The following is a 20,231-nucleotide window of genomic DNA, read 5'->3' on the forward strand; positions in this document are numbered from 1 at the left end:
CTGTGAATGTAAATTTAACCAAAGTAGTGAGTATCTGATGATGTTTTAATCAAATGTGGACTACCGTTTGTGTGCAGAAGGCAAATGTATTTATGGATGTGAGAGAAGTTTGCAGCTAGAAGCTGAAATAAAGCTTCAATGTGCCAGAAATTGGATGCGGTGTTTTGATTCAGTTGAGAAAATTTTCTTACCCGAGCAGTTGGCCACGATTTCGTTCCCTTTGTCCGAAGAATTCTTTTTGTGTTATTGGTTCCTAAGTACAAGTCTTGACTTTTTTTTGATAAGGTCCTATAAAAAAAGGAAACATTGAGTGTATCCCTTTCACACCTTATGTCAAAGTCCATCGGAGTAAGCGGGATACACTCAATGTTTACATTTGTTTATAGGACCTTATCAAAAAAAACTCAAGAAGTCTTCATAATAATTTGAGGGTAATCCAGTCCACACAAATGTGCTTTGCATGTTGAATTGAATTAGCAATCAAAAAGTACCTTTGTGATATTTATTTTATAGAACGCTTTTTTTAGTTCTCCAATTCTTTTCCAAATAAAACATATTATTTGAAAAATGTCCTTTGTTGTTTACCTCCAAAAAACATTCTATAAACTTTTTCAAAATTGTTGAACCAGCTTTTGGATACTGAAAATAAAGCACTAGCGTCTCCGGCAAAATGTACTGGAAACTCATTTTGATGCAGAAGCTTGGTACTTTAAGTTCGATTGATATACTGAAATCCGATAATTTTTTTTTTCAAAAAAATATTTTCTTGGAATCAATGGATATTTACTATTTGTGAATATGTTACGTGAATGTTTCTGAAAATGCACAGCTGTGAGCTCTTTGGTCCCGAGACCTTTAATTTAGCGAATACATTTTTCATTTGATTTGTAAGTGTATGTTTTTGAATATCTCTTAGTATTTTTCATTAAAAGCTCAACTCACCTTTGAAGCGTGACGATCTAAAATTGATTCAGGTTTTTATCAGACCACCCTATTTCGGATAGGACACTAGTGTGTCCTGAAAAATTACCCCCTGCTCTATAATCGAAAAACGATTTTTGGGTTATTTTAAGCATTTGTGCAAATTTTGTCGCTTGAGATTAACCCATTTATACCTGAGCCTGAAGTTGGTGAAAAAACAATTTTCATACAAAAACGACATTTTCAAATCGCTTATAACATTTCAGGATCGAGTTTTACAGCTTTGGTATGTTCTACAAAGTTGTAGAGCATTAAATTTCCAAAGAGAATCTCACTTTTGGAAATATTTGGATGGAAGTAGCAGGCTGTGCAAACGAAACTGAAAGAAAATTGTGTTTTTCATGCATTTTTTCGATTTTTCCCATACAAACTTCACCTTTGAGTATCAATGGGTAAACGTTAACCGATTTTGCTCATATTTGGCCCAGGGTCCTTAAATAGGTCAAGGAATAATATTCAGCTTGTAGAGCGCGGTTTTGAAGCAAAGTCCCATGTTCTGGGCACCCTAGTGGACACTCGTAAAAACTCGTTGTCTTATTTTTGATTGTTTTGTTTGAATTTGATTGGACGCTTAACTTTGGTGATTATTTTTTTAAATCTGGTATGACGGAAAAAATAGTGGTGCTGAAATATAAAAAAAAGCATGCAAAAATCGATTATCTGAAGTCCCATACAAACCCTCGAATAATCGAACTTTGGATAATCAAGGCTTCGGATAATCAAGTCTGTATATTTATTCGCAAACAATATCATGGTTTCGAAACCGATGTTTGCCTTTGAATAAAGTTATCACTAGTTATACTAGTAAATTCACTTGTTTTGCATCATGATTTTTTTTTATTGAACATTTAAAAAAATGTCGTACAAACCTTCCAATCGCCGGTTCAATTAAGTGAGCCGCTAACCAATGACACGCGCAATCTAGCAGTCAACCACCCTGGTAGGAGGTAAATCACACCACTTGAACATTAAACAAAGATGGCCTTGCTCTTGACTGCCGGACCCGCGTCAATTTCCGCAGCACGCTTCGATGGGCTTCACTATCACCCGCAAAAGTCGATGGTCGTTTCGCCTTTCCCAATTACCACCATTCCACGGTTCACTAGTTCTGATTTCGACTCACCACGCCTTATTTAAGCCGTTATCAATGGTAATAATTGCCGCGTGTTGTTTATTTTTGGGCATTTTTTTTTCGGGAGGATCGTTAAAATTATCACGCCTATTTGAAAACAGTCTTGTTTGCGTATATTTCTTGATGATTTTTTTTCTTGCTCCCGTTTAAAATAATAAAAACTTAAACATATCAGTAGGAAGATTGTGTGTTTGTTAAAGCTTCTTGAAAGCATTTTCGAGAATGTCAAACTCGCCACGAATGTTGCGCATCAGATTGGCGAGCTGCGGCTGCGAGTCCAGAATCTCAACGCTCTGGGTGTACGCGTTGTAGCGCACTCCGAAGGGACGCGGGATGGTGTTGGCGTACTGGACCATCTTCTGGATCGCTTCGTCGAAGCTGTTGGACACGTAGTAGATCGGTTGGTACTCGGTGATGGGGTACTTTTGTTCACCGGTTTGCTGCGGCTCAAAGTCACGCAGCTCGGGCTTGTCCGACAGACAGTACTGGAGCTCGCCGAACGAGGACAACAGACCCGCGCCGTAAGCTTTGAGTTCGCCATTTTGACGGCACAGGCCGAACTCGACCGTGAACCAGAAGCACTGGAAATTGAAGATTGGAGATTAGTTTGTGATTTATGAAGAAGGTCAATGGAATACTCACGGTAGCAAGTTTTTCGACGTACTCATCCGGAGCACCGAGCGATGCCAATCCGATCTCCTGGGAGAACTGGGCAAAGGACGGATCGGCAAAGAGTGGGGCGTGACCAAGCAGCTCGTGGCAAACGTCCGGTTCCGGAGTGTAGAGAGGCTTGCTGGGGTGACGAATGTACTGGGTAGAGTGGAACACTCGGAACGCGAGTCCAGCCAGGAAGTCACGTGAGGACAGCAGTCCAGCAACCGGACGGAGCGTGAATCCGGTACAGTCCTTCAGGAAGTTGGACACATCTTCCAGTTGGGGAATGTTGTCCTCTCTGTAGCCGCAGTTCTCAATCAACAGTGGAAACACGTGGTTGTGCTCGCGACAGGCATGGGTCGGGTACAGTTTGGTCAGGTTCCGGAACACTTCGCGCCACGTGTTGGTCTCCTCTTCAGTGTAGTCCACGTGTGGAAGGGGTTGACCGTGTTTGTAGTTGAACGCGATATCGGCAAAGTACTTGCGACGTTTGCGATAAGTCTCGTCGGTAAATCCAGGATGGTCGGAGTCCAGCTCCGCTCCGTAGGACAAGATTTGGTTGGCGAATCGATCAAGATCACGAATACGACGTGGGAACCATGGCACAGTAGCTGCAACAATCAGAATCGAAATCACTTTTGGATCTAATCAAAACAAAGCTTCGTAAACTCACCCTCATTATCCTTGTAGTCCCGAGAGATGATGTTGAAGTAGTCGCTCTTCTCGCGAACCGTCTCGATGGCCGCACTCAAATTCTGGCACTTGCTGTCGCACTCGACCATGAACTCGTACCCGGGTCCACGCGTTGACGAGCGGGACTCGATGTGCAGCAGGTTGACCTGATGATCCTCGAACACCTTCAGCATCTTGGCCAACGCTCCGGCCTCTTCCTGAACCGGCGAAAAGATGATGCTGACATTCTTGGCCTCGGCAGATTCGTGTCCTTCCATGATGTAGGCTCCACCCTCCTTCAGGGTTGGCTGTTGACCGCAGAAACAATGGCACACAATTAGTACAACGTTAAGTACAAAGTAACAAAATACTGCTTAAGTAAAGTCGCGTTAGTCTGTTCAACTCTCTTCACGTGCCGATTAACGGTCTAGAACTAAGTCCAGCACGCTGCGACAGCAGTAGTTTTATACGCGACTCGTCGCCATAATTAAGGCTCGCCAAAGGAATAGACAACTGGACCCAGATTAAAGGAAATAACGTCGCAATTAGCGGTGTGATTGACGCGCGCGAGTGCCTTTGGGGCTTTCGCGCCATGCATTCGGTTATCAAATGGAGATAATGATGAAACTCTTTCCGCGATTACCGCAGAATTTTCGGGGCCTTGCTTGTTTTGACTAGATTGGTTTAAGTACAGAGTAAGTCATAACAAATGCTTATTCATCATCTGAAATTACATCCGTAAAACACGATTTTGAATCTGAACTATTAAAATTTTGATCGCAATTCACTATTTTGAACATTTGTTTGATTTAAAAAAAAAATCACATCCAACAATCGTAAACCAACATCAATTAAATCTGTCTTCCGACATCATATCACGACACAATGCACCAACATAAAAGAGTCACTCTTAACACCTTTTTTATATTTGCTCCATCAATGGTTAATTGGTTAAGGCAGCATGAGTCACTGGCATCGCCACAGTAAGTTGTTGCAGAAGCAGCATCAGGTGGGATTTCCAGTTACAGTTCCTTACTTCACTAGACAGACCGGTGTGTGACTTTCGTCCGTCCGTCCACACAGCTTGAACAGATCAATCAGACGGCATGTGGATCAGTCAGCTGTTGGTCGCGCGATTGTAAGCAGTGTAAGGGTGGGTTGACCAGTTGTGTTAAGTAAAGTGTAAGGATTTTTTTTTTAATTTTATCGTCGCTTGTGTGCTATGTTGGGACACGTCCTATCTTTTTACAGCAGACGTTACACAAGGTAGCACACAAGCGACGTTATGTTAAATTCGTTTAAACAAAAAAAAAAATGAAAATTATGTAGATTTTGTGACTTTTCAGGGTAATATTTTAGAGTGTAACTATGGTCAACAAAGTATTCTTTTTGCTTGAGCCTCAAATCGATTATGTTCACGAAGTTCTCACTGGATAGGGATCATCCACAAACCACGTGGACACTTTAGGGGGGCTGGGGGAGGGGGGGGGGGTGTCAGCGATTGTTCACGCTCCATACAAAAAAAATGTCAGTTGTCCACAAGGGGGGGGGGCGGTTTTGAGATTTCTAAAAAAGTGTCTACGTGGTTTATGCATAGTCCCATAGAAGAGCCATTAAAAACCATAAATAATTTATCATTGATTCCACGTCAAACCAGCAGGATTCAGACCAAAAGTGCTCGAATATAACACAAATTTGACATGAGAGTCCCTTAGCCAAAATAATTAGAACAAACTTTTTTTTTGTTTTCCAATTATGGTGGTCTGCACTCATTCCCTACAGTCCTATCTGAAATTGGGTGGCCATAAAAAAAACAATATTTTCGTTGTCTTATTTTCGATGGTTGAGGTTTAGTATGATCCCAAAACTACTCTAAAGTAAATTACTGCCGCTCTAATCTAGTCCGTCCCATATGTAAAAACAGCAAGCCGAGAAAAACGCAAGACAAATTTGTCCCGCCATAAAAAAAATCTGCTGTTTTCTGGAATAAACTACTACATTTTATTAGTTTTTCTGTAAGTTCACATGATTTTGAACCAAACTGCATCATTAATTCAAAATTGACTAAATTACATACGAGACAGACTTGATGAGCGGCAGTTTAGTGATTAACGAATTTATTTTTCTTCATTTTTTACATTACCTAATGCATTTCCGCAAAATTGGCTATCATCTAAGATTAATTTTTTTTCGGATAACTTTCGAGCATTTTTTGGGTCGTTTTTGAGTGCAATAGCCCAAAACAAGACAAACATATTTTTTTCCTGGTTCGAGTGTCCCTTGATTTAATTATCCGACGTGTAACTTTTCCGAGGACTACAAATCATCGTGTCTAGATTGAATATGATTGTATAAAAAAAACTTGAAACATCATCATGAAACATCACCGTTGAAAATAAAGGTGGTTTTTGACCACGACAAATAAACGAACAATTCGCACTTTTTAACGGTTTGATTGTCTGCATTTGTTTGCACAAACGTCAGTCTGTATACATTTGTTTTGTTTGCGAGTTTGGCAAACTGTCAAATAAAAGATAGTGCGAGTTTATTTGTTTGACAAAGTCTAATATCTCTTTAATCCATTTCCATATTTTGAAGGTTACATTAGTTTTTTTTTCATTTCTTCTTTGACCAATTCGTTATCCTTAGTATCATCAACACTTCCCCCCCTTACTCAACGTGAACTGTCATTAGAGCAAGTGGGATAGACTGTTTGTTTACATCTGCAGATCCGCCTTATTGAAAAGTTACCAAGGATTTTATGTAAGTTGTATGTTTGAAAATCCACACAAAACAAGAAAGTTACAAATTGAAATTGATTTTTTTCGTCAATTCGATCGAAAATTTCGTACAGTATTTGTTTTTACATATATTGCGGTGGTCTAAATTTTAAATTTAAGAATCCCATTTAAAGAACTAGTTACTTAGTACCGAGTTGCCCTTTGATTAATAATATCAACAAGTTCACACAACGTAGAACAATGTGGCAATCCGACTTTTGCCAGCACGATAACAGACAGACATTAGCTTGACAGCATCAGACATGCATCCGCTCTAACTCCTCTTTTAGAAGAACTTGTTTGGCATTTCACGTAGAAGATACCCAGCATGTTGTGCCAGTGATTAGAATACGCTAATTACGCTTGTCTTTTAGGCTCCCGAAGATCCTGAGAGATTATTTTGAAACCCAACCGAGATATAGGTTAAGAACTCTTAATTGCACTCAAAGAGCTTTTAAGAAGTTCTTCTTGAGAGCTTAAGAGAACATTTACATGAAAAACGGGTTTTCCAATGAACCAATGTTTTCTACACATTATTCAAGCCAAAACCAAGAGATTTTTACCTAGCAACAAGCATAACATTGCTTTAAACGAAAATGCCATCTAGAACAAGCTGAGTGCCGTTAAGAAGAGCTCATAGTGCCGATGCATGTCTGGACAGCATCAAGTCGATAAGTCAACAGCTTCTGTGACTATGGAAAGTAGTGCCATGACACGAGACTAGCTCTCAATGCTGTAGACCAGTGTGTAAATATTTCTGTAATTTAGACGTGTGAACGAACACCGGTTGCAATTGTGAAGCACCCTCTATAGAGAAATACAACGTCAGATAGAGCATGGCAATTGGCGCTGCTCTGATACTCGATCAGGTCAGATGTCAGTGAGTGCATGTGGATGTCAATAAATATTGACCGAATGCATTAATGCGAAAAGTGCATAGAGTGAGTGTTTGTCGGTTGGAATTGTGTAAATATTTGCATTTGTACACGTTGACTGGGGCAATTGCAGATAGTTGCTGCCAGGGCGACAAGAAAAATATTTTTCAACTGGAAGCTAAACTAATCAATCAAATGAATTTGTTTGTAATCAATTGGTGTGGCTAAATGCCGTGATAGTGCAACGTGGGGATGAGACTTTTAACCTTTTTTCCAGATTTTCTAAGGTTACATTTCGACAATTAAATGGATTACCAGCATTTCAATCCCATGGATAGATGCAGCTTATTACAAAATATGTAATTCAAGATTTTAGATAGAATGTTTCAATGATTAACCACTAAAAATTAAGTAAAAAACAATTGAAACTTTGATCTCATAAGGTGTAACAGCATTTCACCCCAGCTACGCCATGATACGTCTATTGTTTTTGAGAAGTCATTGCACTTACGTACCCCTTGAGATTCTTGTCGGCCATACATTTTCAACTAGCTCAAATGTCACTTATTCTAATCAAATAACCCTTTTTTTGCACACAAATTTTGCTGCTTCAATTTGGAGGTCAGCACGTTTCTCCGTAGCACTCGTTCAAAATAACAGTCAAAACACACAACTTTTTGATAACACTTCAAAGGTTCAAAGATCACCACAGAAATATATATAATAATAATCACAATCCACAATTGTACAACCAACAGGAAAAGAGCGGAGATGTTCGCGGTAGACTCCTGCGCAGGCAACTGAGCCGGATGGGCTCGGCGAAATCGCTTAAGTAAGCCGGCCCTAATCTCGCCTTTCGGGGTGATCGGAGGAATCGGGAACACGTTTGTCTGGGTGTGGTGACGTATCGATCTTCGCTCCTCTGGATTTGTTACTCGGTCAGTGGTCGGCAAAGTGATAAGGGCTTGGCTGAGCCGAGGGAGATCATTGCTTGTTCTTTTAAATTGTATGAGGAGGTGATAGGATGCTTGCAAAAGAAAGTGTAACAATTGAAGGCAAAAGAAGACAAGTGTATTGATTTTTGGCAAATTGCTCGTCAAAATCATCAAAACAGTCTTATAATTTCTGTTTTGAACGAGTGTTGCATTTCGTTTTCATTTCCAACAAATAAGAGTTTTAACGAACTAATGTGAATACAGCTTAGATCAAAAAACTAAAAGCTAAAAACTAAAAACTAAAAACTAAAAACTAAAAACTAAAAACTAAAAACTAAAAACTAAAAACTAAAAACTAAAAACTAAAAACTAAAAACTAAAAACTAAAAACTAAAAACTAAAAACTAAAAACTAAAAACTAAAAACTAAAAACTAAAAACTAAAAACTAAAAACTAAAAACTAAAAACTAAAAACTAAAAAACTAAAAACTAAAAACTAAAAACTAAAAACTAAAAACTAAAAACTAAAAACTAAAAACTAAAAACTAAAAACTAAAAACTAAAAACTAAAAACTAAAAACTAAAAACTAAAAACTAAAAACTAAAAACTAAAAACTAAAAACTAAAACTAAAAACTAAAAACTAAAAACTAAAAACTAAAACTAAAAACTAAAAACTAAACACTAAAAACTAAAAACTAAAAACTAAAAACTAAAAACTAAAAACTAAAAACTAAAAACTAAAAACTAAAAACTAAAAACTAAAAACTAAAAACTAAAAACTAAAAACTAAAAACTAAAAACTAAAAACTAAAAACTAAAAAACTAAAAACTAAAAACTAAAAACTAAAAACTAAAAACTAAAAACTAAAAACTAAAAACTAAAAACTAAAAACTAAAAACTAAAAACTAAAAACTAAAAACTAAAAACTAAAAACTAAAAAACTAAAAACTAAAAACTAAAAACTAAAAACTAAAAAACTAAAAACTAAAAACTAAAAAACTAAAAACTAAAAACTAAAAACTAAAAACTAAAAACTAAAAACTAAAAACTAAAAACTAAAAACTAAAAACTAAAAACTAAAAACTAAAAACTAAAAACTAAAAACTAAAAACTAAAAACTAAAAACTAAAAACTAAAAACTAAAAAATAAAAACTAAAAACTAAAAACTAAAAACTAAAAACTAAAAACTAAAACTAAAAACTAAAAACTAAAAACTAAAAACTAAAAACTAAAACTAAAAACTAAAAACTAAAAACTAAAAACTAAACACTAAAAACTAAAAACTAAAAACTAAAAACTAAAAACTAAAAACTAAAAACTAAAAACTAAAAACTAAAAACTAAAAACTAAAAACTAAAAACTAAAAACTAAAAACTAAAAACTAAAAACTAAAAACTAAAAACTAAAAACTAAAAACTAAAAACTAAAAACTAAAAACTAAAAACTAAAAACTAAAAACTAAAAACTAAAAACTAAAAACTAAAAAACTAAAAACTAAAAACTAAAAACTAAAAACTAAAAACTAAAAACTAAAAACTAAAAACTAAAAACTAAAAACTAAAAACTAAAAACTAAAAACTAAAAACTAAAAACTAAAAACTAAAAACTAAAAACTAAAAACTAAAAACTAAAAACTAAAAACTAAAAACTAAAAACTAAAAACTAAAAACTAAAAACTAAAAACTAAAAACTAAAAACTAAAAACTAAAACTAAAAACTAAAAACTAAAAACTAAAACTAAAAACTAAAAACTAAAAACTAAAAACTAAAAACTAAAAACTAAAAACTAAAAACTAAAAACTAAAAACTAAAAACTAAAAACTAAAAACTAAAAACTAAAAACTAAAAACTAAAAACTAAAAACTAAAAACTAAAAAACTAAAAACTAAAAACTAAAAACTAAAAACTAAAAACTAAAAACTAAAAACTAAAAACTAAAAACTAAAAACTAAAAACTAAAAACTAAAAACTAAAAAATAAAAAACTAAAAACTAAAAACTAAAAACTAAAAACTAAAAACTAAAAACTAAAAACTAAAAACTAAAAACTAAAAACTAAAAACTAAAAACTAAAAACTAAAAACTAAAAACTAAAAACTAAAAACTAAAAACTAAAAACTAAAAACTAAAAACTAAAAACTAAAAACTAAAAACTAAAAACTAAAAACTAAAAACTAAAAACTAAAAACTAAAAACTAAAAACTAAAAACTAAAAACTAAAAACTAAAAACTAAAAACTAAAACTAAAAACTAAAAACTAAAAACTAAAAACTAAAAACTAAAAACTAAAAACTAAAAACTAAAAACTAAAAACTAAAAACTAAAAACTAAAAACTAAAAACTAAAAACTAAAAACTAAAAACTAAAAACTAAAAACTAAAAACTAAAAACTAAAAAAAATGAGAGACCACCCATGGTTGTCCTTCTCCGTTGCTGAACAGAACCGTAATATCCTTTCAGCACTACTGATCATAGGCTTCGACTAAAAATGAAAAAAAAAATATATATGACCAAAATGACCAAAATGACCAAAATGACCAAAATGACCAAAATGACCAAAATGACCAAAATGACCAAAATGACCAAAATGACCAAAATGACCAAAATGACCAAAATGACCAAAATGACCAAAATGACCAAAATGACCAAAATGACCAAAATGACCAAAATGACCAAAATGACCAAAATGACCAAAATGACCAAAATGACCAAAATGACCAAAATGACCAAAATGTCCAAAATGACCAAAATGACCAAAATGACCAAAATGACCAAAATGACCAAAATGACCAAAATGACCAAAATGACCAAAATGACCAAAATGATCAAAATGACCAAAATGACCAAAATGACCAAAATGACCAAAATTACCAAAATGTCCAAAATGACCAAAATGACCAAAATGACCAAAATGACCAAAATGACCAAAATGACCAAAATGACCAAAATGACCTAAATGACCAAAATGACCAAAATGACCAAAATGACCAAAATGACCAAAATGACCAAAATGACCAAAATGACCAAAATGACCAAAATGACCAACATGACCAAAATGACCAAAATGACCAAAATGACTAAAATGACTAAAATGACTTAAATGAGTAAAATGAATTAAATGACTAAAATGACTAAAATGACTAAAATGACCAAAATGACCAAAATGACCAAAATGACCAAAATGACCAAAATGACCAAAATGACCAAAATGACCAAAATGACCAAAATGACCAAAATGACCAAAATGACCAAAATGACCAAATGACCAAAATGACCAAAATGACCAAAATGACCAAAATGACCAAAATGACCAAAATGACCAAAATGACCAAAATGACCATAATGACCAAAATGACCAAAATGATCAAAATGACCAAAATGACCAAAATGACCAAAATGAACAAAATGAACAAAATGACCAAAATTACCAACATGATAAAAATGACCAAAATGACCAAAATGATCAAAATGACCAAAATGACCAAAATGACCAAAATGACCAAAATGACCAAAATGACTAAAATGACCAAAATTACCAAAATGACCAAAATGACCAAAATGACCAAAATGACCATAATGACCAAAATGACCAAAATGAACAAAATGAACAAAATGACCAAAATTACCAACATAATAAAAATGACCAAAATGACCAAAATGATCAAAATGACCAAAATGACCTAAATGACCAAAATGACTAAAATGACTAAAATGACCAAAATTACCAAAATGACCAAAATGACCAAAATGACCAAAATGACCAAAATGACCAACATGACCAAAATGACCAAAATGACCAAAATGACCTAAATGACCAAAATGACTAAAATGACTTAAATGAGTAAAATGACCAAAATTACCAAAATGACCAAAATGACCAAAATGACCAAAATGACCAAAATGACCAAAATGACCAAAATGACCAAAATGACCAACATGACCAAAATGACCAAAATGACCAAAATGACCTAAATGACCAAAATGACTAAAATGACTTAAATGAGTAAAATGACTTAAATGACTTAAATGAGTAAAATGACTTAAATGACTAAAATGACTAAAATGACCAAAATGACCAAAATGACCAAAATGACCAAAATGACCAAAATGACCAAAATGTCCAAAATGACCAAAATGACCAAAATGACCAAAATGACCAAAATGACCAAAATGACCAAAATGACCAAAATGACCAAAATGACCAAAATGACCAAAATGACCAAAATGACCAAAATGACCAAAATGACCAAAATGACCAAAATGACCAAAATGAACAAAATGAACAAAATGACCAAAATGACCAAAATGACCAAAATGACCAAAATGACCAAAATGATCAAAATGACCAAAATGACCAAAATGACCAAAATGACCAAAATGACCAAAATGACCAAAATGACCAAAATGACCAAAATGACCAAAATGACCAAAATGACTAAAATGACCAAAATGACCAAAATGACCAAAATGACCAAAATGACCAAAATGACCAAAATGACCAAAATGACCAAAATGACCAAAATGACCAAAATGAACAAAATGACCAAAATGACCAAAATTACCAACATGACCAAAATGACCAAAATGACCAAAATGACCAAAATGACCAAAATGACCAAAATGACCAAAATGACCAAAATGACCAAAATGACCAAAATGACCAAAATGACCAAAATGACCAAAATGACCAAAATGACCAAAATGACCAAAATGACCAAAATGACCAAAATGACCAAAATGACCAAAATGACCAAAATGACCAAAATGATCAAAATGACCAAAATGACCAAAATGAACAAAATGAACAAAATGACCAAAATTACCAACATGATAAAAATGACCAAAATGACCAAAATGACCAAAATGACCAAAATGACCAAAATGACCAAAATGACCAAAATGACCAAAATGACCAAAATGACCAAAATGACTAAAATGACCAAAATGACCAAAATGACCAAAATGACCAAAATGACCAACATGACCAAAATGACCAAAATGACCAAAATGACCAAAATGACCAAAATGAACAAAATGAACAAAATTACCAACATGATAAAAATGACCAAAATGACCAAAATGACCAAAATGACCAAAATGACCAAAATGACCAAAATGACCAAAATGACCAAAATGACCAAAATGACCAAAATGACCAAAATGACCAAAATGACCAAAATGACCAAAATGACCATAATGACCAAAATGACCAAAAGACCAAAATGACCAAAATGACCAAAATGACCAAAATGACCAAAATGACCAAAATGACCAAAATGACCAAAATGAACAAAATTACCAAAATGACCAAAATGACCAAAATGACCAAAATGACCAAAATGACCAAAATGACCAAAATGACCAAAATGACCAAAATGACCAAAATGACCAAAATGACCAAAATGACCAAAATGACCAAAATGACCAAAATGACCAAAATGACCAAAATGACCAAAATGACCAAAATGACCAAAATGATCAAAATGACCAAAATGACCAAAATGAACAAAATGAACAAAATGACCAAAATTACCAACATGATAAAAATGACCAAAATGACCAAAATGACCAAAATGACCAAAATGACCAAAATGACCAAAATGACCAAAATGACCAAAATGACCAAAATGATCAAAATGACCAAAATGACCAAAATGACCAAAATGACCAAAATGACCAAAATGACCAAAATGACCAAAATGACCAAAATGACCAAAATGACCAAAATGACCATAATGACCAAAATGACCAAAATGACCAAAATGACCAAAATGACCAAAATGACCAAAATGACCAAAATGACCAAAATGACCAAAATGAACAAAATGAACAAAATTACCAACATGATAAAAATGACCAAAATGACCAAAATGACCAAAATGACCAAAATGACCAAAATGACCAAAATGACCAAAATGACCAAAATGACCAAAATGACCAAAATGACCAAAATGACCAAAATGACCAAAATGACCAAAATGACCAAAATGACCAAAATGACCAAAATGACCAAAATGACCAAAATGACCAAAATGACCAAAATGACCAAAATGACCAAAATGACCAAAATGATCAAAATGACCAAAATGACCAAAATGAACAAAATGAACAAAATGACCAAAATTACCAACATGATAAAAATGACCAAAATGACCAAAATTACCAAAATGACCAAAATGACCAAAATGACCAAAATGACCAAAATGACCAAAATGACCAAAATGATAAAAATGACCAAAATGACTAAAATGACCAAAATGACCAAAATGACCAAAATGACCAAAATGACCAAAATGACTAAAATGACCAAAATGACCAAAATGACCAAAATGACCAAAATGACCAACATGACCAAAATGACCAAAATGACCAAAATGACCAAAATGACCAAAATGAACAAAATGAACAAAATTACCAAAATGACCAAAATGATAAAAATGACCAAAATGACCAAAATGACCAAAATGACCAAAATGACCAAAAAGACCAAAATGACCAACATGACCAAAATGACCAAAATGACCAAAATGACCAAAATGACCAAAATGAACAAAATGAACAAAATTACCAACATGATAAAAATGACCAAAATGACCAAAATGACCAAAATGACCAAAATGACCAAAATGACCAAAATGACCAAAATGACCAAAATGACCAAAATGACCAAAATGACCAAAATGACCATAATGACCAAAATGACCAAAAAGACCAAAATGACCAACATGACCAAAATGACCAAAATGACCAAAATGACCAAAATGACCAAAATGAACAAAATGAACAAAATTACCAACATGATAAAAATGACCAAAATGACCAAAATGACCAAAATGACCAAAATGACCAAAATGACCAAAATGACCAAAATGACCAAAATGACCAAAATGACCAAAATGACCAAAATGACCAAAATGACCAAAATGACCAAAATGACCAAAATGACCAAAATGACCAAAATGATCAAAATGACCAAAATGACCAAAATGAACAAAATGAACAAAATGACCAAAATTACCAACATGATAAAAATGACCAAAATGACCAAAATGACCAAAATGACCAAAATGACCAAAATGACCAAAATGACTAAAATGACCAAAATGACCAAAATGACCAAAATGACCAAAATGACCAAAATGACCAAAATGACCAAAATGACCAAAATGACCAAAATGACCAAAATGAACAAAATGAACAAAATGACCAAAATGACCAAAATGATAAAAATGACCAAAATGACCAAAATGACCAAAATGACCAAAATGACCAAAATGACCAAAATGACCAAAATGACCAAAATGACCAAAATGACCAAAATGACCAAAATGACCAAAATGACCAAAATGACCAAAATGACCAAAATGACCAAAATGACCAAAATGATCAAAATGACCAAAATGACCAAAATGAACAAAATGAACAAAATGACCAAAATTACCAACATGATAAAAATGACCAAAATGACCAAAATTACCAAAATGACCAAAATGACCAAAATGACCAAAATGACCAAAATGACCAAAATGACCAAAATGATCAAAATGACCAAAATGACTAAAATGACCAAAATGACCAAAATGACCAAAATGACCAAAATGACCAAAATGACTAAAATGACCAAAATGACCAAAATGACCAAAATGACCAAAATGACCAACATGACCAAAATGACCAAAATGACCAAAATGACCAAAATGACCAAAATGACCAAAATGACCAAAATGACCAAAATGATAAAAATGACCAAAATGACCAAAATGACCAAAATGATAAAAATGACCAAAATGACCAAAATGACCAAAATGACCAAAATGACCAAAATGACCAAAATGACCAAAATGACTAAAATGACCAAAATGACCAAAATGACCAAAATGACCAAAATGACCAACATGACCAAAATGACCAAAATGACCAAAATGACCAAAATGACCAAAATGACCAAAATGACCAAAATGACCAAAATGACCAAAATGACCAAAATGACCAAAATGACCAAAATGACCAAAATGACCAAAATGACCAAAATGACCAAAATGACCAAAATGACCAAAATGATCAAAATGACCAAAATGACCAAAATGAACAAAATGAACAAAATGACCAAAATTACCAACATGATAAAAATGACCAAAATGACCAAAATTACCAAAATGACCAAAATGACCAAAATGACCAAAATGACCAAAATGACCAAAATGACCAAAATGATCAAAATGACCAAAATGACTAAAATGACCAAAATGACCAAAATGACCAAAATGACCAAAATGACCAAAATGACTAAAATGACCAAAATGACCAAAATGACCAAAATGACCAAAATGACCAACATGACCAAAATGACCAAAATGACCAAAATGACCAAAATGACCAAAATGACCAAAATGACCAAAATGACCAAAATGATAAAAATGACCAAAATGACCAAAATGACCAAAATGACCAAAATGACCAAAATGACCAAAATGACCAAAATGACCAAAATGATCAAAATGACCAAAATGACCAAAATGACCAAAATGACCATAATGACCAAAATGACCAAAATGACCAAAATGACCAAAATGACCAAAATGACCAAAATGACCAAAATGACCAAAATGACCAAAATGAACAAAATGAACAAAATTACCAACATGATAAAAATGACCAAAATGACCAAAATGACCAAAATGACCAAAATGACCAAAATTACCAAAATGACCAAAATGACCAAAATGACCAAAATGACCAAAATGACCAAAATGACCAAAATGACCAAAATGACCAAAATGACCAAAATGACCAAAATGACCAAAATGACCAAAATGACCAAAATGACCAAAATGATCAAAATGACCAAAATGACCAAAATGAACAAAATGAACAAAATGACCAAAATTACCAACATGATAAAAATGACCAAAATGACCAAAATTACCAAAATGACCAAAAAGACCAAAATGACCAAAATGACCAAAATGACCAAAATGACCAAAATGACCAAAAAGACCAAAATGACCAAAAAGACCAAAATGACCAACATGACCAAAATGACCAAAATGACCAAAATGACCAAAATGACCAAAATGAACAAAATGAACAAAATTACCAAAATGACCAAAATGATAAAAATGACCAAAATGACCAAAATGACCAAAATGACCAAAATGACCAAAATGATCAAAATGACCAAAATGACCAAAATGACCAAAATGAACAAAATGAACAAAATTACCAACATGATAAAAATGACCAAAATGACCAAAATTACCAAAATGACCAAAAAGACCAAAATGACCAAAATGACCAAAATGACCAAAATGACTAAAATGACCAAAATGACCAAAATGACCAAAATGACCAAAATGACCAACATGACCAAAATGACCAAAATGACCAAAATGACCAAAATGACCAAAATGAACAAAATGAACAAAATTACCAAAATGACCAAAATGATAAAAATGACCAAAATGACCAAAATGACCAAAATGACCAAAATGACCAAAATGATCAAAATGACCAAAATGACCAAAATGACCAAAATGAACAAAATGAACAAAATTACCAACATGATAAAAATGACCAAAATGACCAAAATTACCAAAATGACCAAAAAGACCAAAATGACCAAAATGACCAAAATGACCAAAATGACCAAAATGACCAAAAAGACCAAAATGACCAAAAAGACCAAAATGACCAACATGACCAAAATGACCAAAATGACCAAAATGACCAAAATGACCAAAATGAACAAAATGAACAAAATTACCAAAATGACCAAAATGATAAAAATGACCAAAATGACCAACATGACCAAAATGACCAAAATGACCAAAATGATCAAAATGACCAAAATGACCAAAATGACCAAAATGAACAAAATGAACAAAATTACCAACATGATAAAAATGACCAAAATGACCAAAATTACCAAAATGACCAAAAAGACCAAAATGACCAAAATGACCAAAATGACCAAAATGACTAAAATGACCAAAATGACCAAAATGACCAAAATGACCAAAATGACCAACATGACCAAAATGACCAAAATGACCAAAATGACCAAAATGACCAAAATGAACAAAATGAACAAAATTACCAAAATGACCAAAATGATAAAAATGACCAAAATGACCAAAATGACCAAAATGACCAAAATGACCAAAATGACCAAAATGACCAAAATGACCAAAATGACCAAAATGACCAAAATGACCAAAATGACCAAAATGACCAAAATGACCAAAATGACCAAAATGACCAAAATGACCAAAATGATCAAAATGACCAAAATGACCAAAATGAACAAAATGAACAAAATGACCAAAATTACCAACATGATAAAAATGACCAAAATGACCAAAATTACCAAAATGACCAAAATGACCAAAATGACCAAAATGACCAAAATGACCAAAATGACCAAAATGATAAAAATGACCAAAATGACTAAAATGACCAAAATGACCAAAATGACCAAAATGACCAAAATGACCAAAATGACTAAAATGACCAAAATGACCAAAATGACCAAAATGACCAAAATGACCAACATGACCAAAATGACCAAAATGACCAAAATGACCAAAATGACCAAAATGACCAAAATGACCAAAATGACCAAAATGATAAAAATGACCAAAATGACCAAAATGACCAAAATGACCAAAATGACCAAAATGACCAAAATGACCAAAATGACCAAAATGATCAAAATGACCAAAATGACCAAAATGACCAAAATGACCAAAATGACCAAAATGACCAAAATGACCAAAATGACCAACATGACCAAAATGACCAAAATGACCAAAATGACCAAAATGACCAAAATGAACAAAATGAACAAAATTACCAACATGATAAAAATGACCAAAATGACCAAAATGACCAAAATGACCAAAATGACCAAAATTACCAAAATGACCAAAATGACCAAAATGACCAAAATGACCAAAATGACCAAAATGACCAAAATGACCAAAATGACCAAAATGACCAAAATGACCAAAATGACCAAAATGACCAAAATGACCAAAATGACCAAAATGATCAAAATGACCAAAATGACCAAAATGAACAAAATGAACAAAATGACCAAAATTACCAACATGATAAAAATGACCAAAATGACCAAAATTACCAAAATGACCAAAATGACCAAAATGACCAAAATGACCAAAATGACCAAAATGACCAAAATGACCAAAATGACCAAAATGACCAAAATGACCAAAATGACCAAAATGACCAAAATGACCAAAATGACCAAAATGACCAAAATGACCATAATGACCAAAATGACCAAAATGACCAAAATGACCAACATGACCAAAATGACCAAAATGACCAAAATGACCAAAATGAACAAAATGAACAAAATTACCAACATGATAAAAATGACCAAAATGACCAAAATGACCAAAATGACCAAAATGACCAAAATGACCAAAATGACCAAAATGACCAAAATGACCAAAATGACCAAAATGAACAAAATGACGAAAATGATCAAAATGACCAAAATGACCAAAATGACCAAAATGATCAAATGACCAAAATGACCAAAATGACCAAAATGAACAAAATGACCAAAATGACCAAAATGACCAAAATGACCAAAATGACCAAAATGACCAAAATGACCAAAATGACCAAAATGACCAAAATGACCAAAATGACCAAAATGACCAAAATGACCAAAATGACCAAAATGACCAAAATGACCAAAATGACCAGAATGACTAAAATGACCAAAATGACCAAAATGACCAAAAAGACCAAAATGACCAACATGACCAAAATGACCAAAATGACCAAAATGACCAAAATGACCAAAATGACCAAAATGACCAAAATGACCAAAATGAACAAAATGAACAAAATTACCAACATGATAAAAATGACCAAAATGACCAAAATGACCAAAATGACCAACATGACCAAAATGACCAAAATGACCAAAATGACCAAAATGACCAAAATGAACAAAATGAACAAAATTACCAACATGATAAAAATGACCAAAATGACCAAAATGACCAAAATGACCAAAATGACCAAAATGACCAAAATGACCAAAATGACCAAAATGACCAAAATGACCAAAATGACCAAAATGACCAAAATGACCAAAATGACCAAAATGATCAAAATGACCAAAATGACCAAAATGAACAAAATGAACAAAATGACCAAAATT

The 20,231-nt window shown here is 33.1% G+C and overlaps 2 protein-coding genes across 2 annotated transcripts in view; both read right to left on the minus strand.

Moving 5' to 3' along the window:
• Positions 1-20,231, minus strand: part of LOC120428400 (elongation of very long chain fatty acids protein 7-like) — a 318,557-nt gene that overhangs the window by 254,198 nt on the left and 44,128 nt on the right. The gene's annotated exons all lie outside the window — the stretch shown is intronic.
• LOC120423027 (protein henna) lies at positions 2,204-7,896 on the minus strand. Its single transcript, XM_039586668.2, has 4 exons — positions 7,610-7,896; positions 3,441-3,747; positions 2,756-3,378; positions 2,204-2,694 (listed from the first exon to the last, which is right to left on the minus strand). The coding sequence occupies exons 1-4, from the start codon at positions 7,634-7,636 to the stop codon at positions 2,308-2,310; spliced, it is 1,344 nt and encodes a 447-aa protein (XP_039442602.1). The 5' UTR covers positions 7,637-7,896; the 3' UTR covers positions 2,204-2,307.

Source organism: Culex pipiens, chromosome 3 (assembly GCF_016801865.2).
Source record: "Culex pipiens pallens isolate TS chromosome 3, TS_CPP_V2, whole genome shotgun sequence".
Taxonomy (NCBI): Eukaryota; Metazoa; Arthropoda; class Insecta; order Diptera; family Culicidae; genus Culex; species Culex pipiens.